General features: G+C 40.8%; 2 protein-coding genes across 3 annotated transcripts in view; one reads left to right on the top strand and one right to left on the bottom strand.

The window, feature by feature from the left end:
• AKAP9 (A-kinase anchoring protein 9) overlaps nt 1–3,295 on the top strand; it is a 124,710-nt gene extending 121,415 nt beyond the window's left edge. Inside the window, exons 43-46 of the mRNA XM_054726544.1 lie at nt 119–198; nt 1,383–1,512; nt 2,040–2,179; nt 2,746–3,295. Of these exons, the coding sequence (XP_054582519.1) occupies nt 119–198; nt 1,383–1,512; nt 2,040–2,179; nt 2,746–2,780 (385 nt within the window). The 3' untranslated portion in view covers nt 2,781–3,295. The remainder of the gene's footprint in view (nt 1–118; nt 199–1,382; nt 1,513–2,039; nt 2,180–2,745) is intronic.
• A 2,425-nt stretch (nt 3,296–5,720) lies between these two features.
• Nucleotides 5,721–22,172, bottom strand: LOC103292937 (lanosterol 14-alpha demethylase). Of its 2 annotated transcripts, XM_008149177.3 has the most exons (10): nt 21,903–22,172; nt 19,582–19,680; nt 18,553–18,729; nt 16,993–17,119; nt 15,299–15,473; nt 12,210–12,329; nt 11,165–11,360; nt 9,463–9,558; nt 8,692–8,860; nt 5,721–6,658 (listed from the first exon to the last, which is right to left on the bottom strand). In XM_008149177.3, the coding sequence occupies exons 1-10, from the start codon at nt 22,074–22,076 to the stop codon at nt 6,480–6,482; spliced, it is 1,512 nt and encodes a 503-aa protein (XP_008147399.2). In that variant the 5' UTR covers nt 22,077–22,172; the 3' UTR covers nt 5,721–6,479. The 2 variants fall into 2 exon arrangements, with proteins under 2 accessions (XP_008147399.2, XP_054582518.1); XM_054726543.1 differs by lacking the exon at nt 18,553–18,729.
• Nucleotides 22,173–23,757: the final 1,585 nt, after the last annotated feature.

Below are 23,757 nucleotides of genomic sequence, written 5' to 3'. Positions count from 1 at the left end.
TTTTGAAATTTGTTCTTCCTTCATATTTAAACGTGTGACTTGATTTTTGTGCAAAGTGTATATTTATACTCTCTACATTATAGATAGGCTGTGAAATTTTTTCTGGGATCTTTTCTAGAATGAAATTTTTGGTTCGACGGTGGCATCGAGTCACAAGTTCTGGTTCCATCAATATTAACAGGGATGGACTGAATCCAGGTGAAGTAAAAATAGAATTTTTTTCTCCTGTTTATGATTGTCTAAAATTACTGCATGTGTAATATCTTCCAAATAATGTTGTTCAAAGACGGAGAGAGCCCTTATAACGCACAGAGCTGGGGACCTTGCTATTTTAAAGAATGGGAATAGCTGGTTTTTGTGGAATATTTAATCTGCACAAGGCCCTGCTTTTGCCGTGTATTCTCCCTATCCTGTGATGTGGGTGCAGTTACTATTATCACCTTCCAGATGGAAAACTGGGGCATGAAAAGCATGGTCATTTGCCCCAGGTTACCCAGGAGCCAACATCGAACCCTGACAGTTTGGCTCCAGAACCCACGCTCCTTACCACTGCATTTAAGGTTCTGGTTCAAGATTGGATTGCTCAAAAAAGATCGGATTGCTCTTCTCGGCCATATGGACAAGTTATGGTGTGAAGTTTTTACAATTTAGCAATATTCAGACAGGTTTCTGAGTTTACCGATAGGTTATGTAGTAATGATTGATAGTTAAAGTTATTTCTCTCTACACCTAGAAGGGGAAACAAACATTTAGGGCTCAACATTTCAGGCATAAGGAGAGGCGTACACGAAGTTACACACAGCAGGACTATGCTATGTATTGCTATTAAGCCACCTGTACATTTTCTCCCAGTAGCTAAGCATGAGCACCAGAGAAAGAGGAAATATATTTAGTATCCTAAGGGTCTTTGAAATATGAATCTAAGCTTATATTGAAACAGCTGAAATTTGTATCATAATGAGTTCTGTGTTGTTAGTAAATCTTGATTTCCAATTTTTTCTAATAAAGTCACAAGAATGGCTTGGCTACATTAGTCTAATATTTTTTTACCCACAACCTCTTTTCCCCTAAACCATACACACTCAGACACCCTTCACCTCACTCTAATTATAACTAAGTTTTTTAAAAAGAAAATATTTCAATTAAATCATTTATTTTCTTTGAGCTCTAGTTCTGGATTAGCAGAATTGCTCGTATTGAAAGGTAAACAAAGTAACATTCCTACTACTGTTTCTCTCCTACAGCAAGAACAATTGAAAATAACTATAAATCGGAGATAGTGTAGTACAGTATAGTAATCTTCTGAGTCTTCATCTGTGTTGTAGAAATTTTTCAAGAGCTTGGTATTTCTTTTGAACAAGGTATGTCTGGGATTACTTTAGGTGCTGAAAAGACTGACCTGTTTTATCATTCTCCCGGTGGACTGGATCTGTACGGAGAGCCGAGACACACTACATACCGCTCAAGAGCAGATCTGGACTATCCTAGGTCTCCTCTTCCATTTCAAAATAGGTAAGAATTTGATAAAACTTGCGTAGAGTAGTTAAATATACTAGTAGAGAAAGGGAAGTGTTAGGGCTTTGACTTCTTTGCATTGAAAAAGCTAAATGTATCTTCAGGAATATATGATTTGCATAATCAAATTGTAACTGGTTTCCAAGGGTATAAGAAACATCTGATCAAGTGTTATTTAGTAAATGCTGTGGGTTAGGCATTGGGAAACGTATTGACTAAAATTGATAGTCTATGAAGAAACCTCTCCAGGCTGCGAGCCAAGATGCAATTAGATAATATACTCCATTTATTGAGGACCTTGTGACAGGCAGTATACTGGACATTATTGTGATGACTTCATAGCTGCTGCTTTACGTTTATTGAGGCTTTTTTTTTCACTTTACAACACAAACTCAGAAGTGGGAGATACAGATCAGGCCATGTACAAGTGGTCTGCCTTTTGAGAGACAGTGGAGGCTGGTGGGGAAGTTACTTACCTTGTTTCTGGATATTTTGGATTCATGTTTATATTTTGGATCTCATAGGTACCCAGGCCCTCCAGCTGATTTAAATCCTGCTTCCTTAGCATGTTCTCAGCTTCAGAATTATGACCCTGACAGAGCCCTGACAGATTATATCACCCGGCTGGAAGCACTGCAAAGGCGCCTTGGAACTGTACAGTCAGGTACTCTCAGCTTAGCCGTAAATTGGCAGCACCGCACTGGCCCGTGGGCTCAGTGGTTAGAGTGTCAGCCGGCACATTGAAGGGTCCTGGGTTCCATTCCTAGTCAAGGGCACTGTCTGGGTTGCAGGTTCTATCCCTGGCCCTGGCTGGGGTGAGTCGGGGGGACAACCTATTGATATGTCTCTCACATCGATGTTTCTCTCTCTCTCTCTCTCTCTCTCTGGGTGGGGAGATAAGAGGAGCAAGCAAGGACTTGAAGCATTTAATGCAGCCATTATTCATAGGAGGATCTTGTGCTTTTATGTTTAATTCGTTAAAACCTATCCCATTAAAAAGACTGTAAAAATGACCTTTTATTTCTCTCTGCTCAAAAACACAGAGCCTGCCATAGTGACTTTTAAATATATATTCAAAATCTCTTCAAATATGAAGAACTTTTTAAGACTATAAAAAGCATTATTTTTAAATGGAGGATAATAGTAATCTGCCCTTCATGAACTATTTAGTATGGTACAGAGAGCAATCTTAATTGGAAATCATTTATATATTCTGGTTTTCTCTTCTAGGTTCTGCTCATTTTCATACTGGCATGAGAAGATAATCCTTTGAAACATCATGACTCGAAGTGATTTTAAGCAAATTCCCTTTTGTAAACCAATGGTTCTTTTGTGCTTTTGTATTGCGGATATTCAATGGGACCAACACGAACACAGCTTATGATTGTATACAAATCCCAGCCAGTACATGAAAACAAACTGGAATTTGTACATATTAAGCATTGTGTATGTATTCATGCACAATAATCGTTCAATTACGTGTGTATTTGTGGAATGCTAATTTAAATGGTTAAATTATAAACCTGGTTGTATTTATCAAATGGGTGAAAAGATTAAACTTTTGCATATTATGACACTGCTGAATGTGTAGCTTGAGGTGTCCTGCACTTTTCTTACAAGGCTACTGAAGTTACCTGTTTCTGCCTAATATATTTGCTACTGGTGATGACGACAGATATCACTTGTAGAGACCTATTTTTGTATAATGGTAGAAGTTTTGAATTTTATGGGGTATTTTGTCAAGTACTGAAATAAAAATGACTTCGCCATTTTAACCACACTGTATTTGAACCCTCTTCATTTTTAACTAAGCCATAGTTCTTGGTGCACGTCCCAGTCCACTCCAGCGGCTCTAACAAAATGCCGTGGACTGGGTGTCCTATGAACAGAAACGTCTTTCACGGTTCTGGGGTCTGGGGAGTCCACGGTCGGGTGCCAGCTGACGGTGACTGGCGGGCCTGCTTCCACCTTCAGAGACGGCTGTCCCCTCACATGGCAGAGGGCAGGGAGCCCTGAGGTCTCTTATAACGAGAGCAAATAGAGAGAGAAAAATACCAACATAGCTGTCCCTGAGCTCCCCCACCATGTAATCACCCCCCAGATGGTTTCAACAATGAATTTGGGGTGGAGGGAGACACATTCAGTCTGCAGCAGTGCATATCACCTCATTACTTACTAGAAATATGTAGAACTTGATTCAGAAAGTTGTCCTAATCTTATAGATACTATTGGGGTTTTTCTCTCCCTCTATTGAGGAAGAATTTTCCATGTGCCTCTTTTTCAACTTTTCATCTATATGTAATACTGGAGGCCCGGTGCACGAAAGTCGAGCATGGGTGCAATCCTTAGGCCTAGCTGGTGATCGAAGCGCGAGCGTCTGGCGTGGAAGGGCAGGTCCCAGCTGCCCTCTGGGCCCTGGGCAGCACCTGGGCCCCCGCACGCCCCCCTCTGCCTGAGTCTTCGGGCCCCCACTCAGCTCCTGGGAGCTGGGTGGCGGCCCTGCCCCCCATCGCCGCAGCTGGTCGCCATCTGCTGGGCAATAGTTGGGGGTGATTAGGCCCCGCTCACACCTGCCTTGGCCTGGCGCTGCCCGCTCACCTGCTCCACCATCCCGCTGCAGTCCCACTCTCATCAGGGCCTCTCAGGGCCGGCAGTGCCTCCACTGCTGCCCGCCATGTTCTGCGCCACCCCCTGGTGGTCAGTGCACATCATAGCAAGCAGTCTAACTCGGGGCAATTTGCGTATTAGGCTTTTATTAGATAGGATATTTTAAAAGTTATATTGGCATTTTTCTCTATTATTTGCTCTATTAATTTTATTGTTACTTATGGTCAAAGGTATGCCCTCACAAAGTCATGTCCGCTGAGATGATGCAGCACTCATTTAATTCAAATAATTTTAAACTTGATTAACCACAAATAGAATGAAACTGTGTTTCTGCTAAGCCAAATCCATAATGGGAATCTCTCAGAGATATAAAAATGTTTTCTTAATTAAGAGTCCTCCCTGATAACAAGGCAACTCACTAAAACAGCAAGAATAAGTAGTATTTGATGCTTATAACCAGATTTTTGTTTTACCATTGGGTATTCTAGGATTTATACCAACACAAACAAGCTATGGAAACAAATTCTACATTCTTGAAGATTTCACAGTACCTAAATTGTCCCTGTTAGCAGCTGGGTTCTGATAAGAGTTATAGAAATAAGTGTATTCTAAAGCAGATATCCGAAGGTAAGGATTGTGAGTAAAACCTTTCATAGCTTGCCATTCAAGGCTGCTTTGCTCTGAGAAAGGAGCAGATGGACAAGTGCTCTGATCATTCTGTTCATTCCCACTGACCATCAGCCTTCTATGACATTAGGCCTCTGCCATCAACTTGTTAATGCTTACCAACACTTAGTTTATGATTAAAAACTAATTACAGTCTAAAATAAACTATAAAGGAAACCAATTATACAGAAGTAAAACTTTTTTAAATGTGTGATATAACATGTAAGTTTAAAGAATAAGATCTAGCGGATCTAACAACTACCATAATTTCATAGTAGTGGTGAGAGTAAAAACTTTAAGATCTACAACAACTATAATGTGATATGAAAATAACTGATTTCTGTTCGCAGTCATGGGTACTGCTATCACTAGTGTTGTTTGTTGCCTAAATTTGAATACAGTACAAATAAGGATGTAATTCTTTTTCCATCGAGTTTGTAGATTCCTGAATTCTACTGACTAAAACACACATGCTTTACAATTCCTGAATTCTACTGACTAAAACACACATGCTTTACAATTTGAGGAATATAGACTATATTTTCCTCAAAGATAATTTTAATGTGGAAAACTAACAGCAGAGATAGAGTTTAACATGAGTCCTCCAACCTCTTAAACAGAACTTATAGGGGGAAATACTCTGTCCTTATTTTAAAAACAGTAATGTGGCCAAATTACAGGTATGGAGACAGGCCCCCAGTTATAATTTGAGTTGATTCTTGAACACAGCCTTCACATAATATGGCCAATGATCATACTCTCAAGGAACCTGCTTCATATTATCCTTATCCATATTAGCCAAAGTTCGCTGATCTCAGATTTTGTATTAAAAAAAAAAATCTAACTGACCTAAATTAAGTTTTAATAAACAGAACTAGTAACAGAAACATCCCTAGGTAGATTCTGGAGAGGAAGCAGGGAACCACTTTGAGCCAAAGAGAACAAAATTATCCCTTAGGGACTTTATTTTGGATTTTCACACAGATGTGTGACCATGTGGAACCAGATACAAATTTATCAAGTAAATGAAATATTTAGTAATTAGATCAAGTTAATGCAAGCAGTCTTTAGAATTAATAATTCTTCTTTAGGGAATGTAATTACCATAGAACTCCCTCAATTTCCTAAAAGACAGTACTTCCTAAAGACATTTTTTTCTACAACATAACTCCATCACTGCTAATTATCATCATACCAAAACAATAGGATTCTCTTTCATCCAAGGCTTTAAATGTGAGTTTATCCCCTACCCACCTATCCTCACACACCCAAACATTACACAGGAAATGCTTCCAAGTATCTCATTTGGCTTTTATACTTGCAGATCTAGTCCAAGATTTGAATATCCTAAACTTACCAAGAGCTATGTATATATACTCTTCAAATAAATACCTGGAAATTGTGTTTAGAATCTTCCAATAACCAAGGTCCCCTAAACAACTTTTTATTAAGTAGCTTGATTTCCTTATATAAAGCTTATGTAGTAAATATCCATCATAAAAGTATTAAGAAATGCCTGAAAGGCCATTAAATTTTATGGAACCATTCAGTTAAGAAAATATAAAACCCGTTAAGTTGGCTGTCTTTTAAAGTAACACACTCAAAAAAGAGTAAGTTGTTTCATCAACTTCATTCTCTTCAAATGCTTTTGCTGTTTACAGTGATGTTTCAGGTATTCCTTGCAGCATTTTTCATTTTGATCTTCGTTTGTATCGGATAACTGGGTTTTCAGGGGTGTGAATCATGGTTGTATAATTCACAGTAGGAAAATATCCATCAATGAGGTCAAATTCATATAAACGAAGCATAGTGGACCAAATTGTCTTGATTTGCACATAAGCAAAATTCTCCCCAATACATCGATGACGCCCTGTAAAAAAAAAATTTTCGTAAGAGTTGAAATTCTTTTCACTTCTTTTAGCCTGGAGTGATGAAATTTGTTTAACTACAGTTTAGGTGAAGGGCAGATATACAGATATAATAAAAAGATGACATTCTTTTCACATAAAACAAGAATATAGCCCTGGCCGGTGTGGCTCACTCTGTTGGAGTATCCTCCCATGCACTGAAGGGTCAAAGGTTTGATTCCCAGTCAAAGCACATACTTGAGGCTTCATCACAAGTGAATTTGATTTCCCAGTAAGGGCAGCTTTCGGAGGCAGCCAATCAATGTTTCTTTCTCACATCAATGTTTCTTTCGCTCTCTTTACCTCTCCCTCTCTCTCTAAAATCAATTTAAAAAATCACATATCTTCAGGTGAGAATTAAAAGAATAAAATTAAAAAATATATAAAATAGTTAATAAAAATCCCAGGAGATTTTCAACATCTATTTTTAGGGGAAACAGCACTTGGGTAATTAATTATATGACTTTTCCAATTACCTTTTTTGAAACTTAACATCCATCTAGGTTAAATATATGATGGTTTGAAATAGTATGATGCTAATTTAGTTTGGCAATATACTAGAATATTCTCAGCTTCTCTCCCAAGAAGCCCTAGTTAAAAGTCAATATAAACATTCCAATCAAAACTTTAAATGCCTTTAACAAATGACAGTGAAAGAAAAAGGTTTTTAATAAACCCAAAATAGCAACACATACTGAGATCAAAATTTGAAAGGTCATATACTCTTAAGAACTGATAAGCTGATTCTAAAATGAACATGAAAATACAAAGGACCTAGGATATCCAAAGCCATCCTGGAAGAAACCAAGTTGGAGGACTAAACTGACTTCAAATCTGACTTCAATACTACAGGTACAGCAACTGTGATACTGTAATCCTGTATAATAAAAGCAAATTATGCAAATGGTCCCCTCAACCGGGAGTTGTCCGGGAGTTTGACCAGGGGGCAGGCGGGGCCGGCCGGCGGGAGGGAAGGAGGCCCCTTTCAGCCACACCTGAGTTTGTTAATGAGGTGACTTTTGGAAAGCCCCTCAGGATGGAGGCTGACTGCCAGGGAACCAACCAAGTGATGAAAGGGTTGCAACTTTCAGTCCCAGCCCTTGACTTCCAGGAGGGAGAGAGGCTGGAGGTTGAATTAATTCCAAATGACCAATGATTTTAATCAAGCATGCCTTTGTGATGAAGCCTCAATAAAAATCCTTAAAGTACAAGGGTGTTCAGAGAGTTTCCAGCTTGGTGAACACCTGCAGGTGCTGGGAGGTGGCATACCCAGAGGGCATGGAAGCTCTGTGCCCCTTCTCCCATACCATGCTCTATGCATCTCTCTCTCTTTTTTTTTTTAAATACATTTTATTGATTTTTTACAGAGAGGAAGGGAGAGAGATAGTTAGAAACATCGATGAGAGAGAAACATTGATCAGCTGCCTCCTACACCCCCCCAGTGGGGATGTGCCCACAACCAAGGCACATGCCCCTGACCGGAATCGAACCCGGGACCTTTCAGTCCGAAGGCTGATGCTCTATCCACTGAGCCAAACCGGTTTTGGCTCTATGCATCTCTTCAATCAGGCTGTTCCTGAGTTGTATCTTTGGTCTAGTAAGTAAACTGTTTTTCTAAGTTCTGTGAGCCCTTCCAACAAATTATGGATTGAGAGAACCTCCGATTTGTAACCAGTTAGTCAGGTGACAACTAGACTTTCAATTAATTGTAGCTGAAGTGGGGGGAAGCAGTCTTCTGGAACTGAGCCTTTAACCAATGAGGCCTGTACTAACCAAACCCAGTAGAGAATGTCAGAACTGAACTGAATTGTAGGAACTCAGATAGTCTGCAGAGAATTGGTATGGGGAAAAATCCCCATACATTTGCAAAAATAACCCTACTAGGAAAGGGAAAGATACTAGTAAATAAAACTCACATGGGTTATTTTTGTTCTGGTAACTTCTGACAACCTGTTATCAGAACAAACCTTTCAAATGTAAAATATAACCATCTTACCAGCTCCAAATGGCACATAGGCAAATTTCTCTCCTGATGCTGGATTGTCCTGTAAGTAGCGATCAGGATTAAAGTGCAGGCGATCATTCCAGGAGTCTTTAAGTCTTTGATTGACAGTGGGAGAAACACACACCTGATGTCCTGGAGGAATGGTATACCCTGCCACAATCTACAAATGAAAGCAAAATATTTCATTAGATAATTTTTTTTAATTTTTTTATTGTTTAAAGTATTACATGTCTCCTTTTTTCCAGATTGACTCATTAGATAATTTTAAAATATTCTTCCAAAAAATCAGGTCATTGTGCAATACAGCATTAATATACATCAGATTTAAAAACTAGTAGGATGATAGGCCAGCAAAAAATTATTTTAACTCAAGATGATTTCCAAATGACCCAAAATTGGACAAGTATATATACAAACAAAGGTCATAATGCCTCAGAGGTAGGGGTGGAATTTCAAGGAGTCTTTTCATAATCTGATTTTTAGACTTTCATATAGTTGGAATTTTAAAAAATGTTATTTTAAAAATAAAAATAAAATGTATTTCCATTAAAAAAAAACCAAATCATTAAATAAAAATGCAGGGAACAGACTAACTGCAATTAAATGAAAATATTTATATATTTAGAACATATAAACTTGAAAATTGGCTAGAAGTGATTATTTTTCTACTTTTTTAATTTAAAAAATTCTCTTCCTGGAAATCATCTCTTTGATAAATTAAAATTGAGGACATATAAGGGGCTATCTAACCAAGAGACTCACCTGAGGAGTTCTGGCCATTCTCATCATAGTCATAATAGGAGGTCGAAGTCTTAACGTTTCTTTTATACAGCGATCGAGTAAATTTAGATCCTTAAGCTGAAAAGAAAAAGCATTTCCTGAATTTTACAAATATTTAACATACTTCAACAGTATTTTAACTTAAATATTTTATAAATTAAAATTTATTTTATTTAGTTAATTTTAAGTTAAAACTACTTTTTCTGGGTTATTACAAGGGCACAGGGAAAATGGAGAGTAACTGCTAATGTGTACTGGCTTTCTTTTGGAAGTGATGTAAATGTTCTAAAATTAAATTATGACTTTCAACTATGAGTATATTTAAAAACCAGTAAATTATATACTTTAAATGAATAGATTTTATAGTATGTGGATTATATATAAATTAAGCTGTTATTTTAAAAGTTACTAAAATCAGAAATGAAAGAGGAGACCTTACAAGGATTATAGGAGAATACTATAACAATTGTATGCCATCAGATTAGGTGATCTAGATAAAATGGATGCATTCCTAAAAAGACACAAACTACCAAAATTGATTCAAGAAGAAACAGGACATATGAATAAACCTGCAACAAAGAGATTGAATTAGTAATCAAAAAACTTACAACAAAGAAAAGCACATACATGGCTTCTCTGGTGAAAGCTATTAGACAGACATGTAAGAAAGAATTACCACCAACCCCCTTCATAAACTCTTCAAAAAATAAAAGAACATTTCCAAACTCATTCTATGAGATGTGTATTACTGATAGCAAATCTATCAAAGACATCATATTAAAACTACAGATCAATATCCTATATAAAGATGCAAAAATCCTCAACAAAATATTAGCAAACCAAATCCAACATTAGGACATTTCTGGGAAATTTTCAAAAAACAAAGACACTAATCAAATGAATCTATAGTACACAGAAAATCTCAAATTGTCCCCTTTATTTTTTATATTCCATTTTCAAAAAATTCTTTTCATCTATCCCCACTCCATCTTCTTTGATAACCATCACTTGCTCTCTGTATCTATAGGTCTGGTTTTTTAGTTGTTAATTCATTTGTTTTTGTAGATTCTACATATAAGTGAAATCATATGGTATTTGTCTTTCCCTGGCTTATTTCACTTAGCATAATACCCTCTGGGCTCATCAAACACCATCTTGTCACAAATGGCAAGATTTCATTCTTTATTCTTTTTATTTTTGCTATTATTCCATTGTATGTATATGCTACATCTTCTTTAGCCATTTATCTATTGATAGACACCTAAGTTGCTCCGATATGCTGGCTACTATAAATAATGCTACAGTGAATACAGAGGTGCCCATATCTTTTCGAATTAGTGTTTTTGTTTTCTTCGCATAAATACCTAGAAGTAATATTGCTGAGTCCTATGACAGTACAACTTTTATATTTTTAAGGAATCTCCATACTGTTTTTCAAAATGGCTACACCAATTACTTGGGATGTTATATCAAAAATAACCCTTTATTGAATGTATCATTTGCAAGTATCTTAGGTCATTCAGTAAGTTGTCTTTTTGTTTTATTGATGGTTTTCTTAACTGTACAAAATCTTTTTAGTTAATGTACCATGTTTATTTTTGCTTTTGTTACTCACATTGTCCCCTTTAAAAGTTAGCCACAGATATTCAAATAAGGCAGCAATAAAAATAATAATCCAACAAACCTGGTCATAAGTTAAAGGAGGCAGATTTTCTCCACAGACTGCTTTCTGTTCTAAATAACATTTTTCTTGAAGTGTCTTGTCTCTGGCCAAAAAGAAGCCCATCCAGGCACTAGTAGTTGAGGATGTGTGCTGCCCTGCCAAGAGCAGTCCAATGAGCATTCCTGCTACTTCGTCATCCGTCAAAGGATGCCCATCCCTACAGAATGAACCACACACACAAATGTAACATTTTGGCAGACATATTTCACACCTCAACCTTTAAATAAAGGGTTATAATGAAAAAATTTGTCAGGTATAATGGTTTCTTGTATTTGTGCATCAGAAGTCCGAATTTTATCTAGTAGTGAAAAGAGGCAGACCAATAGAAAATATGATTTTGATTACAAACACTTAATTGCAGTTTCCTACCAAACTTTTCACCATGCGTAATCACTGGGATGCCAATAGGCATGAGATCCCAGTAATTTATGTCTCATTCATTTAAAAACTACAAAAGTCAGCCCTAGCCAGTTTGGCTCAGTGGATAAGAGCATCGGCCTGCGGACTGAAGGGTCCCAGGTTCGATTACAGTCAAGGGCACAGGCCCAGGTTGCAAGCTCGATCCCCGTTAGGAGGTGTGCAGGAGGCAGCCGATCCATGATTCTCTCTCATCATTGATATTCCTCTCTCCCTCTACCTTCCTCTCTGAAATCAATAAAAATATATTAAAAAAAAAAACTACAAATGTCATAGTTACTAATTTTGCAGCATCGTGACTTTTATACAAAATATATATTTTTACTGATTTCAGAGGAAGGGACCGGGAGAGAGAGATAGAAACATCAATGATGAGAGAGAATCAGGGATCGGCTGCCTCCTGCATGCCCCCCCTGGGGACCAAGACCCCACAACCCAGGCATGTGCTGTGACCTTCTGGTTCATAGGTCGATGCTCAACCACTGGGCCATATCAGTCAGGCAGCATCATGGAGACATAGTATTATTTAACTATGTTTTAATGTGTAATCTCCTGCTTCAGCTTAACATATGATCTAAACAGCTCTTACTTGTAAGTAGAATCTAGTAAAGTTTGGAGAATGTCATCAATTTTTTCTTCTGACTGTCTGCGTTTCTGGATTGCCTTATAAAAAATACTCTTGATCTCTCGATGAGCTCTGTCTCTGCGTCTGTAATTCAAAGATGAAAATAATTTCAAACAATAAAGCAACACTTTCTGGCACCAAATTCCTTTTGAAAATAACCAGGACCTAGCTTAAAGAAACCTTCACTAACTTTAATGACTCTAAAATATCTGACAAAACTCAGAAACAAGGGGGAAAAAAGACATCACGAAAATCATATATTTTTAGGAATTTCTAGGTTTCCTCAGGGCAAAAATAACGTAATCATATAAATAAAAGCCTAGCGACTGAACAGTGGAACGACCAGTCGACCAGTCGCTAGGATGTGCAATGACCACCAGGGGGCAGATGATCAACACAGGAGCTGCCCCCTGGTGGACAGTGTGCTCCCACAGTGGGAGTGCTGCTCGGATGAGTGGCTGCTCCTACTGCAGGCCGAATCCCACAGACCACGCCCCACCACCAGTGCACAAATCCCGTGCACTGGGCCTCTAGTAACATATAGGTCCCTGATTCTTAACACACTACCTGTGTTCTAACCAAAGGTCTAAAAACAAGACTCAAATGATTATTCCTTTAGAATCATTTTTCAGTTTAACAGAGAGTGAGCAGTACACTCTTTTTAGGTTAACATGAAATACTGATTTTAATGAAAATAATTCTTGAGGCAGATGAGGAATCACTCTGGTTCTTCTATAGGATGTAAGATTTAAGGAAGCCTAGGATTTATTTAGGATTCAGAACATGACTATAGCATATAGGATTTGGTTCTACTCTTCATTTTCTGAGAAAACAAAGTTTTATAGGGAGTAAAAATACTAGTAGACTCAGAAAACAAACTTCAACTCCCAAAATTTTACCTTTAAAATAGAGTGCTCACTAGGAGACAGATACTGTGTTTTACATGAATTACCCACTTTGACCTCCTGTGAGGTAAAAGCTATTATCCTCACTTCACAGATAGAGCCATAAGATCACATAGCCAGTGAGCAGTGGAGCCAAAATTTAAAACCAGGCCATCTGACTTCTTCGACCCCTGTTAATCAAGCTTTCTAATAAAAACTCCTGCCCTGCTTCATTTTAAGACTGTTACTGAAGATAATATGGGCAGAAGGGAAGAAGAAGCTGAAGTTTAACAGTATGAACACAGCAGAGCCAGGAAAACAAGAAAATGAATGGAATAATTTGATTGAATCAGGTAAGACAGAGAAAGACTGGGCTGGAAAGACGGGTGAAGGGCCCAGCACACCAAGCTCAGGAATTTCGGACTTCATCCAGGAGATAGGGAAAGTGGAAATAGGCTCGATGCATATTTATGGAGAGCCTACTCTAGGCCCAGGGCTGTGCTGGATGTTCACTCTAACATAATATGAAGGCATTTGGAAAACTGCAAAGCTCCCTACCAATGTAAGGTATTATAAATTCCAAAGAACTCTAGACCCTCTCCTGGCTTTACTCTGCAAATACATAGAAGTGGCAGACACAAAAGGAAAAACTTAATTCCTCTCCATCTCACCTGAACAGAAAAGAATCAACAAAGGTACAGAAAGCCTAATATGCAAGATGCTAAGCTTACATAAAGTCTATGAGCAATATTTCTCTGTATCACAGATGATCCCTGCTGTTTAGGTAATCAAACTACAGTTGGCAAGGAGACAGAGAAAATTAAAGAAAGGCATTAACACTTTAAACAAAAAAATTTCACAATATGCTACAAATGGTCTCAAACAAGTGTTTAGAGGGCTGTATCACTTTTAGGTAGAGTTCAGAGACTTTCCTGAGTATAAGGAATATGTGAGATAAATAGGTTTGAAAATATTAGAACAGATGGACAAGTTACCCTTTTAATAAGCTAAAACTTACCTTAAATGAGCTCAATATATAAAGAAAACCTGACTTGAATTCTTATAAAGAATGGGGGGTCATAATAAGATTAAAGAAATTACAGTTGACATTCAATATTATATTAGTTTCAGGTGTACAGCATAGTCATGAGACATTTATATAATTTACCAAGTGATCTCCCTAGTAAGTCTAGTATCCACCTGGCACCATACATAGTTATTACAATACTAGAGGGCCGGTGCACGGATTCGTGCACTGGTGGGGTCCCTCGGCGTGGCCTGCGGAGATCAGGCCGAAACAGACAGTCCAAAGCTGCCTGCCACTCCTGCCTGCTGCTCCCGCTCATCCCGGCCCTACTGCGCCTGCCGCGGCTCATGCCCAGTTAGTCCCGATCAGGAGAGGATTGCGCCACTGCAGCAGCACTCGCCAGCTGTGAGCCCTGCCTCTGGCACCCGTTGGTCAGCTGAGCAGCACTCCCACTGTGGGAGCACACTGACCACAAGGGAGAAGCTCTAGTATGCATATGCCCCTGGTGGTCAGTGTGCATCATAGCGAACAGTCGACCGGACATTCGGTAACTTAGGCTTTTATAATATAAAGGCTAGAGGTCCAGTGCATGGATTCATGCACCGGTGGGGTCCCTCGGCTTGGCCTGCACCCTCTCACAATCCAGGACCCCTCAGGGGATGTCGGAGAGCTGGTTTCGGACTGATCCCCTCAGGCCAGGCCGAGGGACCCCACCAGTGTACGAATCCATGCACCGGGCCTGTTTCAGCATGGCCAGGTCAAGGGACCCCACAGTGCACAAATCCGTGCACTGGGCCTCTAGTATGCATATGCATATAAAATCTTTGGTTAATCTCTTCCTGCCCTTTCCCCTCCCTCTGAGATTCATCAGTCTGTTCGATGTTTCCATGCCTGTGGTTTTTGCTCCTACATTGAGCGTCTGCCCCCTGGTGGTCAGTGTACATCATAGCTAAAGGCCAGTCGGCTGGTCGCTTAAGCTTTTATATATACAAATTATTGACTATATTCCCTATGCTGTACTATATATCCTGTGACTACTTGTAACTGCCAATTTGTACTTCAATTTGTTTAATGTTTATCTTGGTTAACACTACAGTAATTATACAAAGTTAAATCCCCCCAGGTAGTTTCTTTATCCATACCTGAAACTAGGCAAAGGGAGCCAACCTGGCAACAGCCAGGCTGCATGGCTAAACCCTCCATCCAAATCTGCATACAGCTGTGCCACCTTCTCATTGAGTTGACTTCTGATTTCCTTTCCATGTAAACAATGGCTAGCTGTTAAAATTATGAGCTCAGAAAGAGCTTCAAACAAATCTGGAGAGAAAAAGGTCATTCCCATTAATATTGCCAAAAATGCTTTTAAAATGTTCTGTTTTATTAGAGATATAAAATTGTGAAGGGAAAGTGAGAATAAAAACTCAAGAACCAACAAGGTCCTATTCATACCATCAAAAAAGCTTGTAGACAGCTTTGGGACTACCTTACCAGCAAAACAAAGAGAGGCAAGAAACCAAAAGACGGAAAGCACCCCACCCCACCCCTCTGGACAGCCAAAATCAATGCCACAAAGGCATATCTCTAAACCTCACTCATGAGCCCTTCATCTTGAAAAGACAGAACTGAATATGGCTGTCTTAGTTCAAGGTCACAGTATAACAAAAGCAGCAAAAAGATTATTTAGTGCCTATGACAACAATAAAGAGGTTCTTCCCAAAGAACAGCAGCCCTAAAACTGGCATATGGATTATTTCCCAGGTCAAAAGTGGGAAGAGCAGAACTAAACATTGGAGTCTTGACCACATATATAAGAGAAATTGTAACTAATCATCAATTCATACAGCTCAACACAGGACAGATTCATCAGGCAAGCATTATTTGAATGACCCTTAAGTCATAAATATTATCCAATCAATGCCATGTTCATTAATTCCATGTTCACCACATGAAATTCCAATTATCATCTGGCTTTCCAGTTAGATTTTCCAAGAAAGAGAAGTTCAGGAAACATTCTGGTGTTCTTGGTGCTGTAATTATGCCTCACTTGTATTTAAGCTAGCATTCTTGTATAAATCAGCTTCTTGTATGGTTGGAAATATATCACATCAACTTCAGGTGTATTTTTTTTTAAATCAAGTTTCTGGACCTTTTATAAAGAACTGAATACCAGACCCAGAACATGGTAACCTACACAGAGGTCTTACTGCTCCACGGGCAGACGTTGCTTCCAGCCATGACTATGACAACTGTCTCTGGAAGAAACACTGCAGCACAATATAAAGACTGGGTTCCCAGAAATATCCAAACCATTCAGTACATTATATGATGCAAAAGTGTATATGATACATTTTAAAAGATTTCTATTGGAAAGGGCTAAAATCAAACTTTTGGTAAAGTAAGCTTATGTATTTAAATTTATTTTTTATAGAACATATCATTCCCAAACAGTAATAGATAAATAAGGTATTAAATATATAATTAAGTCATTTGGACTTTTACTTGCCAATTGGGAGTAAAAAAAAAATATCTTAAAATGAACTTACAAAAGTTTTACATTGTTTATTTCAAAATCTAATCATGAACCATTTTTATATTATTTGTATAAATGAACTGAATGATATACATGTTCATTAACCCATTTTAAGGTTTTGCTAGTGAGCATCAATAATCACTTCCTCTCAGGCTGTTTAACTTCATGGTAATCAGAGCATGTTCTTTCCATAAAATCTAAGGTGGTTGTAGTTTGTTTTTTATATACACACATGTATTCTTACATTCCTAGTTATAGAAAAGTAGAAATATTAGGACAAATGCAAAACCAAAACATTTTGCTTACTTTTTTCTCCACTTTCTCCCCAACTTTGGAAGTATTCCTTTGTTTCATTTTCAATTATAGAAACATGCTGTTTAAAGTGTGCAATGTTAAGGCCACTTTTTAACATTTTCTTCTGCTCCAAGAAAACCTTAAAAAAATTAAGAGTATACAGCATTAAAATACAATTTTGTTTTATCACAAGATCCATTTGGGTTATAACTCCATAACACTCAAAGAAAATAACCTTCTGAAAAATTAAAAATAAAAATAGTAAAAGGATTTTTTTTAAATCACACTAGATATGAGAAACTTAGAACACTTATGCATCTATCTGAAGTAACCTAGAAGATCTGTTATGCAGGCCCTAGCCAAATGATAAGTTAGGTATCCCAACTCCTGTCATTCCTATATACTCTTTTCCCACAGCTAACTCCAGGGTTCCCTTTTCCTATTCTGTTATCTTCTAGTCTTCCAACCCAACCCAGATGCCAATGCAACCTCCTGAAGGTCCAATATGCTTCGATATTTTTAGGTTCCTTCACATATTCTCCTGTTCTATTCCCTACTGACACTATCTGCCAGAAGTTTAATTAGAATATAATATAGTTTTAATAAAATAAAATCACACTAGGACAACTAATAGTTTTATATCTTTGGGATATTTCTATTTTAAGAATCTGATAAGCTGTGTGAAAAAAATGGATATATCTAACCAGTGTTTTTCTAGGGATCTTGTTTTTGGCCTCGGAGAGCCATTCATTCTCCCACGTACCCCATCCCCAGAAACAGCACTTAATGTTAACTCTCTTAACTACTAGTGACGAGGGTGCTGAGTTGTGTGATACATTCACAGTCAGAGACCACACCAAGCAACTGAACCAATTGTCTCATTTGTGTTTTACATCAAGTTGTAGTACTTTAATATTTGACTTTAGGGGGTAAAAGAAATCACACAAACTTCTAAAGTCAAGGATCTCTAGCTCAAAAGAGCTCTCCTGCTAGAATTTCAGGCAGGAGTGGGAAGGTAGGAGATCCTCCAATAAAATAAACGGATTTTTTTGTTACCCTCTTAAATCAACTCCCAATAAGCTAAGTCATCATTGATTGTATGTCTTTGTATAGGACACCCTTTTTTTTTTTATTAAATATATTTTATTGATTTTTTACAGAGAGGAAAGGAGAGGGATAGAGAGCCAGAAACATCGATGAGAGAGAAACATCAATCAGCTGCCTCCTGCACACCCCCGACTGGGGATGTGCCCACAACCAAGGTACATGCCCTTGACCGGAATCGAACCTGGGACCCTTGAGTCCGCAGGCCGACACTCCATCCACTGAGACAAACCGGCCAGGGCTAGGACACCCCTTACAATTGCTTGGCCCATGCCAGCCACTATAAAACAAAAACACCCATTGTTTGTCAGTTATTTGTGGCTTTCCTTCTGTTAAATCTCATGAATCTCAGGTTTTTGAACCAAAGAATAAACTGTTTCTACATTTTAAATGTATATACTATTACACTACTAGCTATAAGTACTATAGTATAGATTTATCTTTCTTGAAGATAACAGTGTCACCTACTGGATTAGGCACATCATATGCAACTCCCTTCCCAAACACAGGTGTTGTCAGACGGCTGTAGACATCTTCTGCATTCAGGTCTTCATTTTTACTATTAAAAAGCAGTGCAGCAGCATCACTCCCCAGAAGGTAAGTAAATGTCTTGCCCACCATTGTGAAACTAAACACAGGTCCATACTAAAGAGAAAAAAGTACCCATATTGACGTTACCAAAAGATATACATCACGAAGACACTGATTTCTTAAATCACAAAACAGTAACTGTTGAAAATAAAATCCTTCATAAACCTTAATGCAATTCTTCCCCAGTCTTTGTCCAAATTTATAATTATGCTCATCTAATTGCAAATGGAAAATAAAAATTTTTATTCTGTTTTTTTTCACTGTTTATATTGAAAATATTTTCTTATACACAGATATCATAATGTTAGTAATTAACTATTCATTAGACATGGATGATGTGTCCATTTTTTACTTATATACAATTCTGCAATGAGTATCTTTGAGAATATAGATTTTTTTCTCCCATTGGTTAAAGATAAATTTACAAGAGTATCTAAAGGATATGACCTTTCCTATAGTGCTTGCTATATGAAGATGCCAAAAAATTTAGTAGTTTTACCACTATCTCACCAACATGCTTCAGCTTCCCTCATCTATAAAATGGGAATAATAGCACCTACTTCCTAGAACTGTTGTCAAGATTAAATAAATTAACATAGATATGTTAGAGAATATTATATATATTATTAGACTCTAATAATTAGTGTGTATAGATATGCATATATATATATATAATATGTATGTGTTATATGTATATTTTATATACTAGAGAAAAAGATATTAGAATAGCTTGGCCATAATAAACATTATATAAGTGTTTTATTACTACTACTACTACTACTTCTACTACTAAAAGCATAGACTTGGAAATCAAACCACATGTAAATTCCTAGCTTGGCCACATTCTGCCATTTAAAAGTTTGAAAAGCACTAATTCCTTTTCCTCTAATCATCTGGAAGACTTACCTTCTCATATGCATTTTCGAGGAATTCAATTGGACTTTTCCCAAATGCTATGGCATGCCCAAGGAATGGAATTGGAGAGAAAATGTATGGTGGACTTTTCTGCAAGAGAAACAAAAAACTTTCAGTTCACATTTTAAGAGAGAGATCCAGTTCAGTTTCATAGCCAAACAAATGAAATTTGCTATTAATACTAAAAGTTACCAAAAAATGAAGCATCAAAAGTAATAAAGAACAGCTAAAATGTAAATATCTTAGGAATATCCATAGTAAAATGAATAGAAATTCAACACATAATGTAGGCTATGTCACTACACAAACATAAAAGCATTGCAATTATAAATGCTGAACACTGTCCAGAATATGTCCAATACTATTACTGGTGGCTCTAGGCAACTTTCTTAATCATGAGTGGAAAACAAAAAACAACCGGAAAAGTCAAACTTAAAAGTGTCTTCACCACTTACTCCCATGACCACTCAGAATTTTAGTCCCAGAATCTTGCCTAAAGAAGGTATAGAAAAAGACAAACAGTAACTTGAGGTACAGAAATAAAAGAAGTGTTTAAGAAGTGACATTTATCAGTAAACAGAACACATCTATTCTTCTCTCACTGCAAATGAACTAGATCCACTGATTTTAAAAGAGAGAGTAGATCCACTGTAGCAGGAACTCTTGGGCATCCTATATAATAAAACCCCAATATGCTAATCGACTGAACAGCAGAACTACCAGTTGCTATGACGCTCACTGACCACCAGGGGCAGAGGCTCATGACGGGAGCTGCCTCCTGGTGATCAGTGGCTTCCCACAGGGGGAGCTCTGCTCAGCCAGAAGCTGGCTCATGGCAAGGAGCGGACCTAAGCCAGCAAGCGGACATCCCCCAAGGGCTCCTGGACTGCAAGAGGGCACAGGCCAGGCTGAGAGACCCTCCCCCAGTGCACAAATGTCGTGCACCGGGCCTCTAGTTTACTATAAAAGGCACTTTAGATGACCTCAAATGAGACTTGCAGATTACAGCACTAACTTTCCTGGAAATCAAACTTGCAACTGAAAAAAGACTCCTCAGATAGTTGGTGGTCTCAAATAGTAAGGCGCACTCCAAACCCACTCTTTGGATAATAGTAACAACCATCTTAAATACTAAAGCTACAGCACGTTACAACATGTTACAGCATGTTACAGCACGCTACATTACGGCTGGTGTAACTCAGCGGGGAGCAATGAGCCAGGAACCAAGAGGCCACCAGTTCAATTAGATTCCAGGTCAGGGCATATGCCCAGGTTGTGGGCTCGGTCCCCTGTGGGGAGTGTGCAGGAGGCAGCTAATCGATGATGTTTCCCTCTCGTCTATGTTTCTCTCTCTATCCCACTCCCTTCCTCTCTCTCTCTCTCTAAAAAAAAAAATCAATGAAATGTATTTTTAAATGGGTAAAGTTAAAAAATAAATAAAACTAAAGCCACTTATCTTTCCAAAGACAAATACCACTTCCTAAAAAATCCCATGTGAAGGAAAAATAACAATACTAACTTGTCTCATGCCTGTTGCAGTTCAAACAAAAATTATTTGTAAAACTACTTGGTCAATAGTTGGTGCCTTCCATCGTCAGTAACAGGGCAGCTACTAGTTGGTTGGGTTGGTTAAGGATGCACTCGTCAAATAGAGAAGTGGTCAATGAAGCCACGAAATTAGATTAAAATGCTTTTATCAGCATCACAGGAAGGTCCCTACACCACAGCGCTCCAGTCACTCTCGTTCTACCAAAATGAACACACTCCTCCTTCACACTGACAGTAAGTCGCCATCAGGGGCAATGCCACAGCCCACAGGACAGTGAACCACGCAGCCACACAAGGGCAGTCACCAGGATGACGGCCACCAGGGCCACAGCTGCCAACAGCACCGCCATCAGGGTCCCCCACCAGACCCGAAACACCCCTATCGTGGCCAGGACGGCTACCAGGGCACTCAGCGCCCCGGCCATGGGGGCCTCAGCCTTTCCAAGCTGACTCCGGCCATCAGGGCTACCGGTACCGCAACCAGCACAGAATCACTGTGATCACAAACGCGGCAAGCACGACCCCGGCCAGGACCGTCAGACACGTGGCCACCGTCAGTATCAGGACCGTCAGCACCCGGGCCGGCAAGGCCAGGGCAGGCGGCTACCCCTGGGTCCCCTTCGCACCTGACCCCACCGGGCGCCCGCCGCCCAGAGCGCCCGCCGCCAACGCCCAGCCGAGCGCAGGTCGCCGCCCCCACTAGCCCCTTCCGCCACCTTAGTCGCCGCGCCCCCCCCCTCCCAGACCCCTGGGGGTGCACGTACCGCCCCGGCCGGCAGTGGGGCGAGGTGGCCGACGGCCAGGCGGAGCAGGTAGATCAGGCTGAGCGTGAAGGCGCAGGCGATCAGGAGCATGGATAGAAGGTTGCCGCCCGTCACTTTCTCCATCGCCTGCCCCAGCACCGACCCGCCCGCCTGCAGTAAGCCCAGCAAAGCCATCCCGGCCGCCGCCGCCGCCGCCGCCGCCGCCGCCGCCGCTTTGGTTGTCCGGAGACGCCGCAGACCGAAGTCGCCGCCGCTCCTCCGAATCTACGGGGCGAGGGAAGCAGGCAGGTGGACGTCGGGGAGGCGGCCCGGGCCCCCAGATCTTCTACTACACCCGGACCCGCCCCCTCCTCCCGGCTCGCGCGCGCACCACCCGGTGCGTCACAGAACGGGGCGGGGCCTGCCGCTGGTCACGCCCCTTAGCGCGGACTCTATAACGCGTGGGTCTCCTTACGCCTACAGAGACGACCTGGAGAAGCGGGGCTGCACCTACGACACAGGGGGCACAGAGAAGGAATCGGCCGTGAGCTGGGAGCTGCGGGCCACCCCAACCTGTGTGCCCCGGGTGCGGGGCGCCAGGACACGCGGGTCCGGCCGGCCGGCCGAGGGCGGAGGGATCTGAGAGCGAGGGCGGAGGGATCTGAGAGCGAGGGCGGAGGGATCTCAGGGCCGGGACTGCGCTGGGGCAGCCGGCGGCCTCGCGCTCATTGATTGCACCGCGCGCCTGAGGTGATCTCGGCCTATGTGGCGTCAGCGGGGCGGGGGGCTTGGCGCCGCCCCCTGCCTGGGCGCGCGCTCCCACCTCCGCCCCGGCTCCGGTCACGTCCCGGGGACTCCGAGAGGCCGCCCGCACCGACGGTGAAGGCCGATGGTGAAAGACGCGCTGCGTGGGGGGACGATGAGGTCAGTCCCGCCGCACCCCAGTTACCACCAGTCTGACAGGCATTAGCCTACTGCCATAAAGGGAGCAGATCTTGGTTATTAGATGTGCTGGGTTAGACGAAAACAGGTTTTCCAAAATAAAGTTTCACCTGTTTAGGCAGTCGTGGTCATGAAACGCGTCAAGATATTGAAATCTTTGCAAAACTCAGTGGACCGGTATTTTCAGGTGACGAACGCGTGGTGTCACAAAAGCACGCATGAGTGACCGCCAGGTAAAGTGCAAGTTGGACAAACGGGTTTGCGCCGCGTGTTGGAGCCCACAAGCCCCACTTCTGCTGGCCGTTTGGCGGGAGTTGAGTCGCGCAGCCATAACCGCCTCCCCTCCCGCGTAGGCAGAATGACTGCCAGGTCGCAGCCTCCCTCGGGGGGACCGGCGCGGGCTCCCGACCCGCCGTGTGGGTTTATTCTGTCCACACTGAGCTAGGAACTGTGCTGGGCACTGGGGATGCGGCAGCGAAGGAGAAGCCTGCAAGGCCCTCGGGGAAGGAGCAGGAATATCCAGGTGCCTGCGGGACAGCCTCTCCCGGGGACGACACGTTACCGCCCAGGCAGTGAGCAGACCCGAACTACACTCCTCCCAGCCCGTCAGCCTCCCCTCCTGGAGAGCCATCCAAACCATCACCGAATGCTATAATCCCACCAGTGTAAGCGTCTCTTCGTGTCCTCGTTGCTCCGGCGCTATCCTACCTGCTCTCTAGGTTCCATGCTTGTCTGCAGTCTATCCCCCCCACGGCTGGTACTTCTAGTGTCAGCAAAGCTAGGTCATCATCATCATCTCCAGAGGTTTCCTCTGTTGGAAGATGAGCTTGAGAGGAGGGATCAATGCTTTTCCATTGTTGATCCTCATACCTACCACCACCGTTCTCCAAAGTGCGGTCCGTGGCCCTTTGGGGGCCCCCAGGACCCTTCCATA

Source organism: Eptesicus fuscus, chromosome 14, assembly GCF_027574615.1.
Source record: "Eptesicus fuscus isolate TK198812 chromosome 14, DD_ASM_mEF_20220401, whole genome shotgun sequence".
In the NCBI taxonomy this organism is placed as follows: Eukaryota; Metazoa; Chordata; class Mammalia; order Chiroptera; family Vespertilionidae; genus Eptesicus; species Eptesicus fuscus.
Note: the sequence above shows the minus strand (reverse complement) of the source record. Positions and strands in the feature narration are given on the sequence as shown.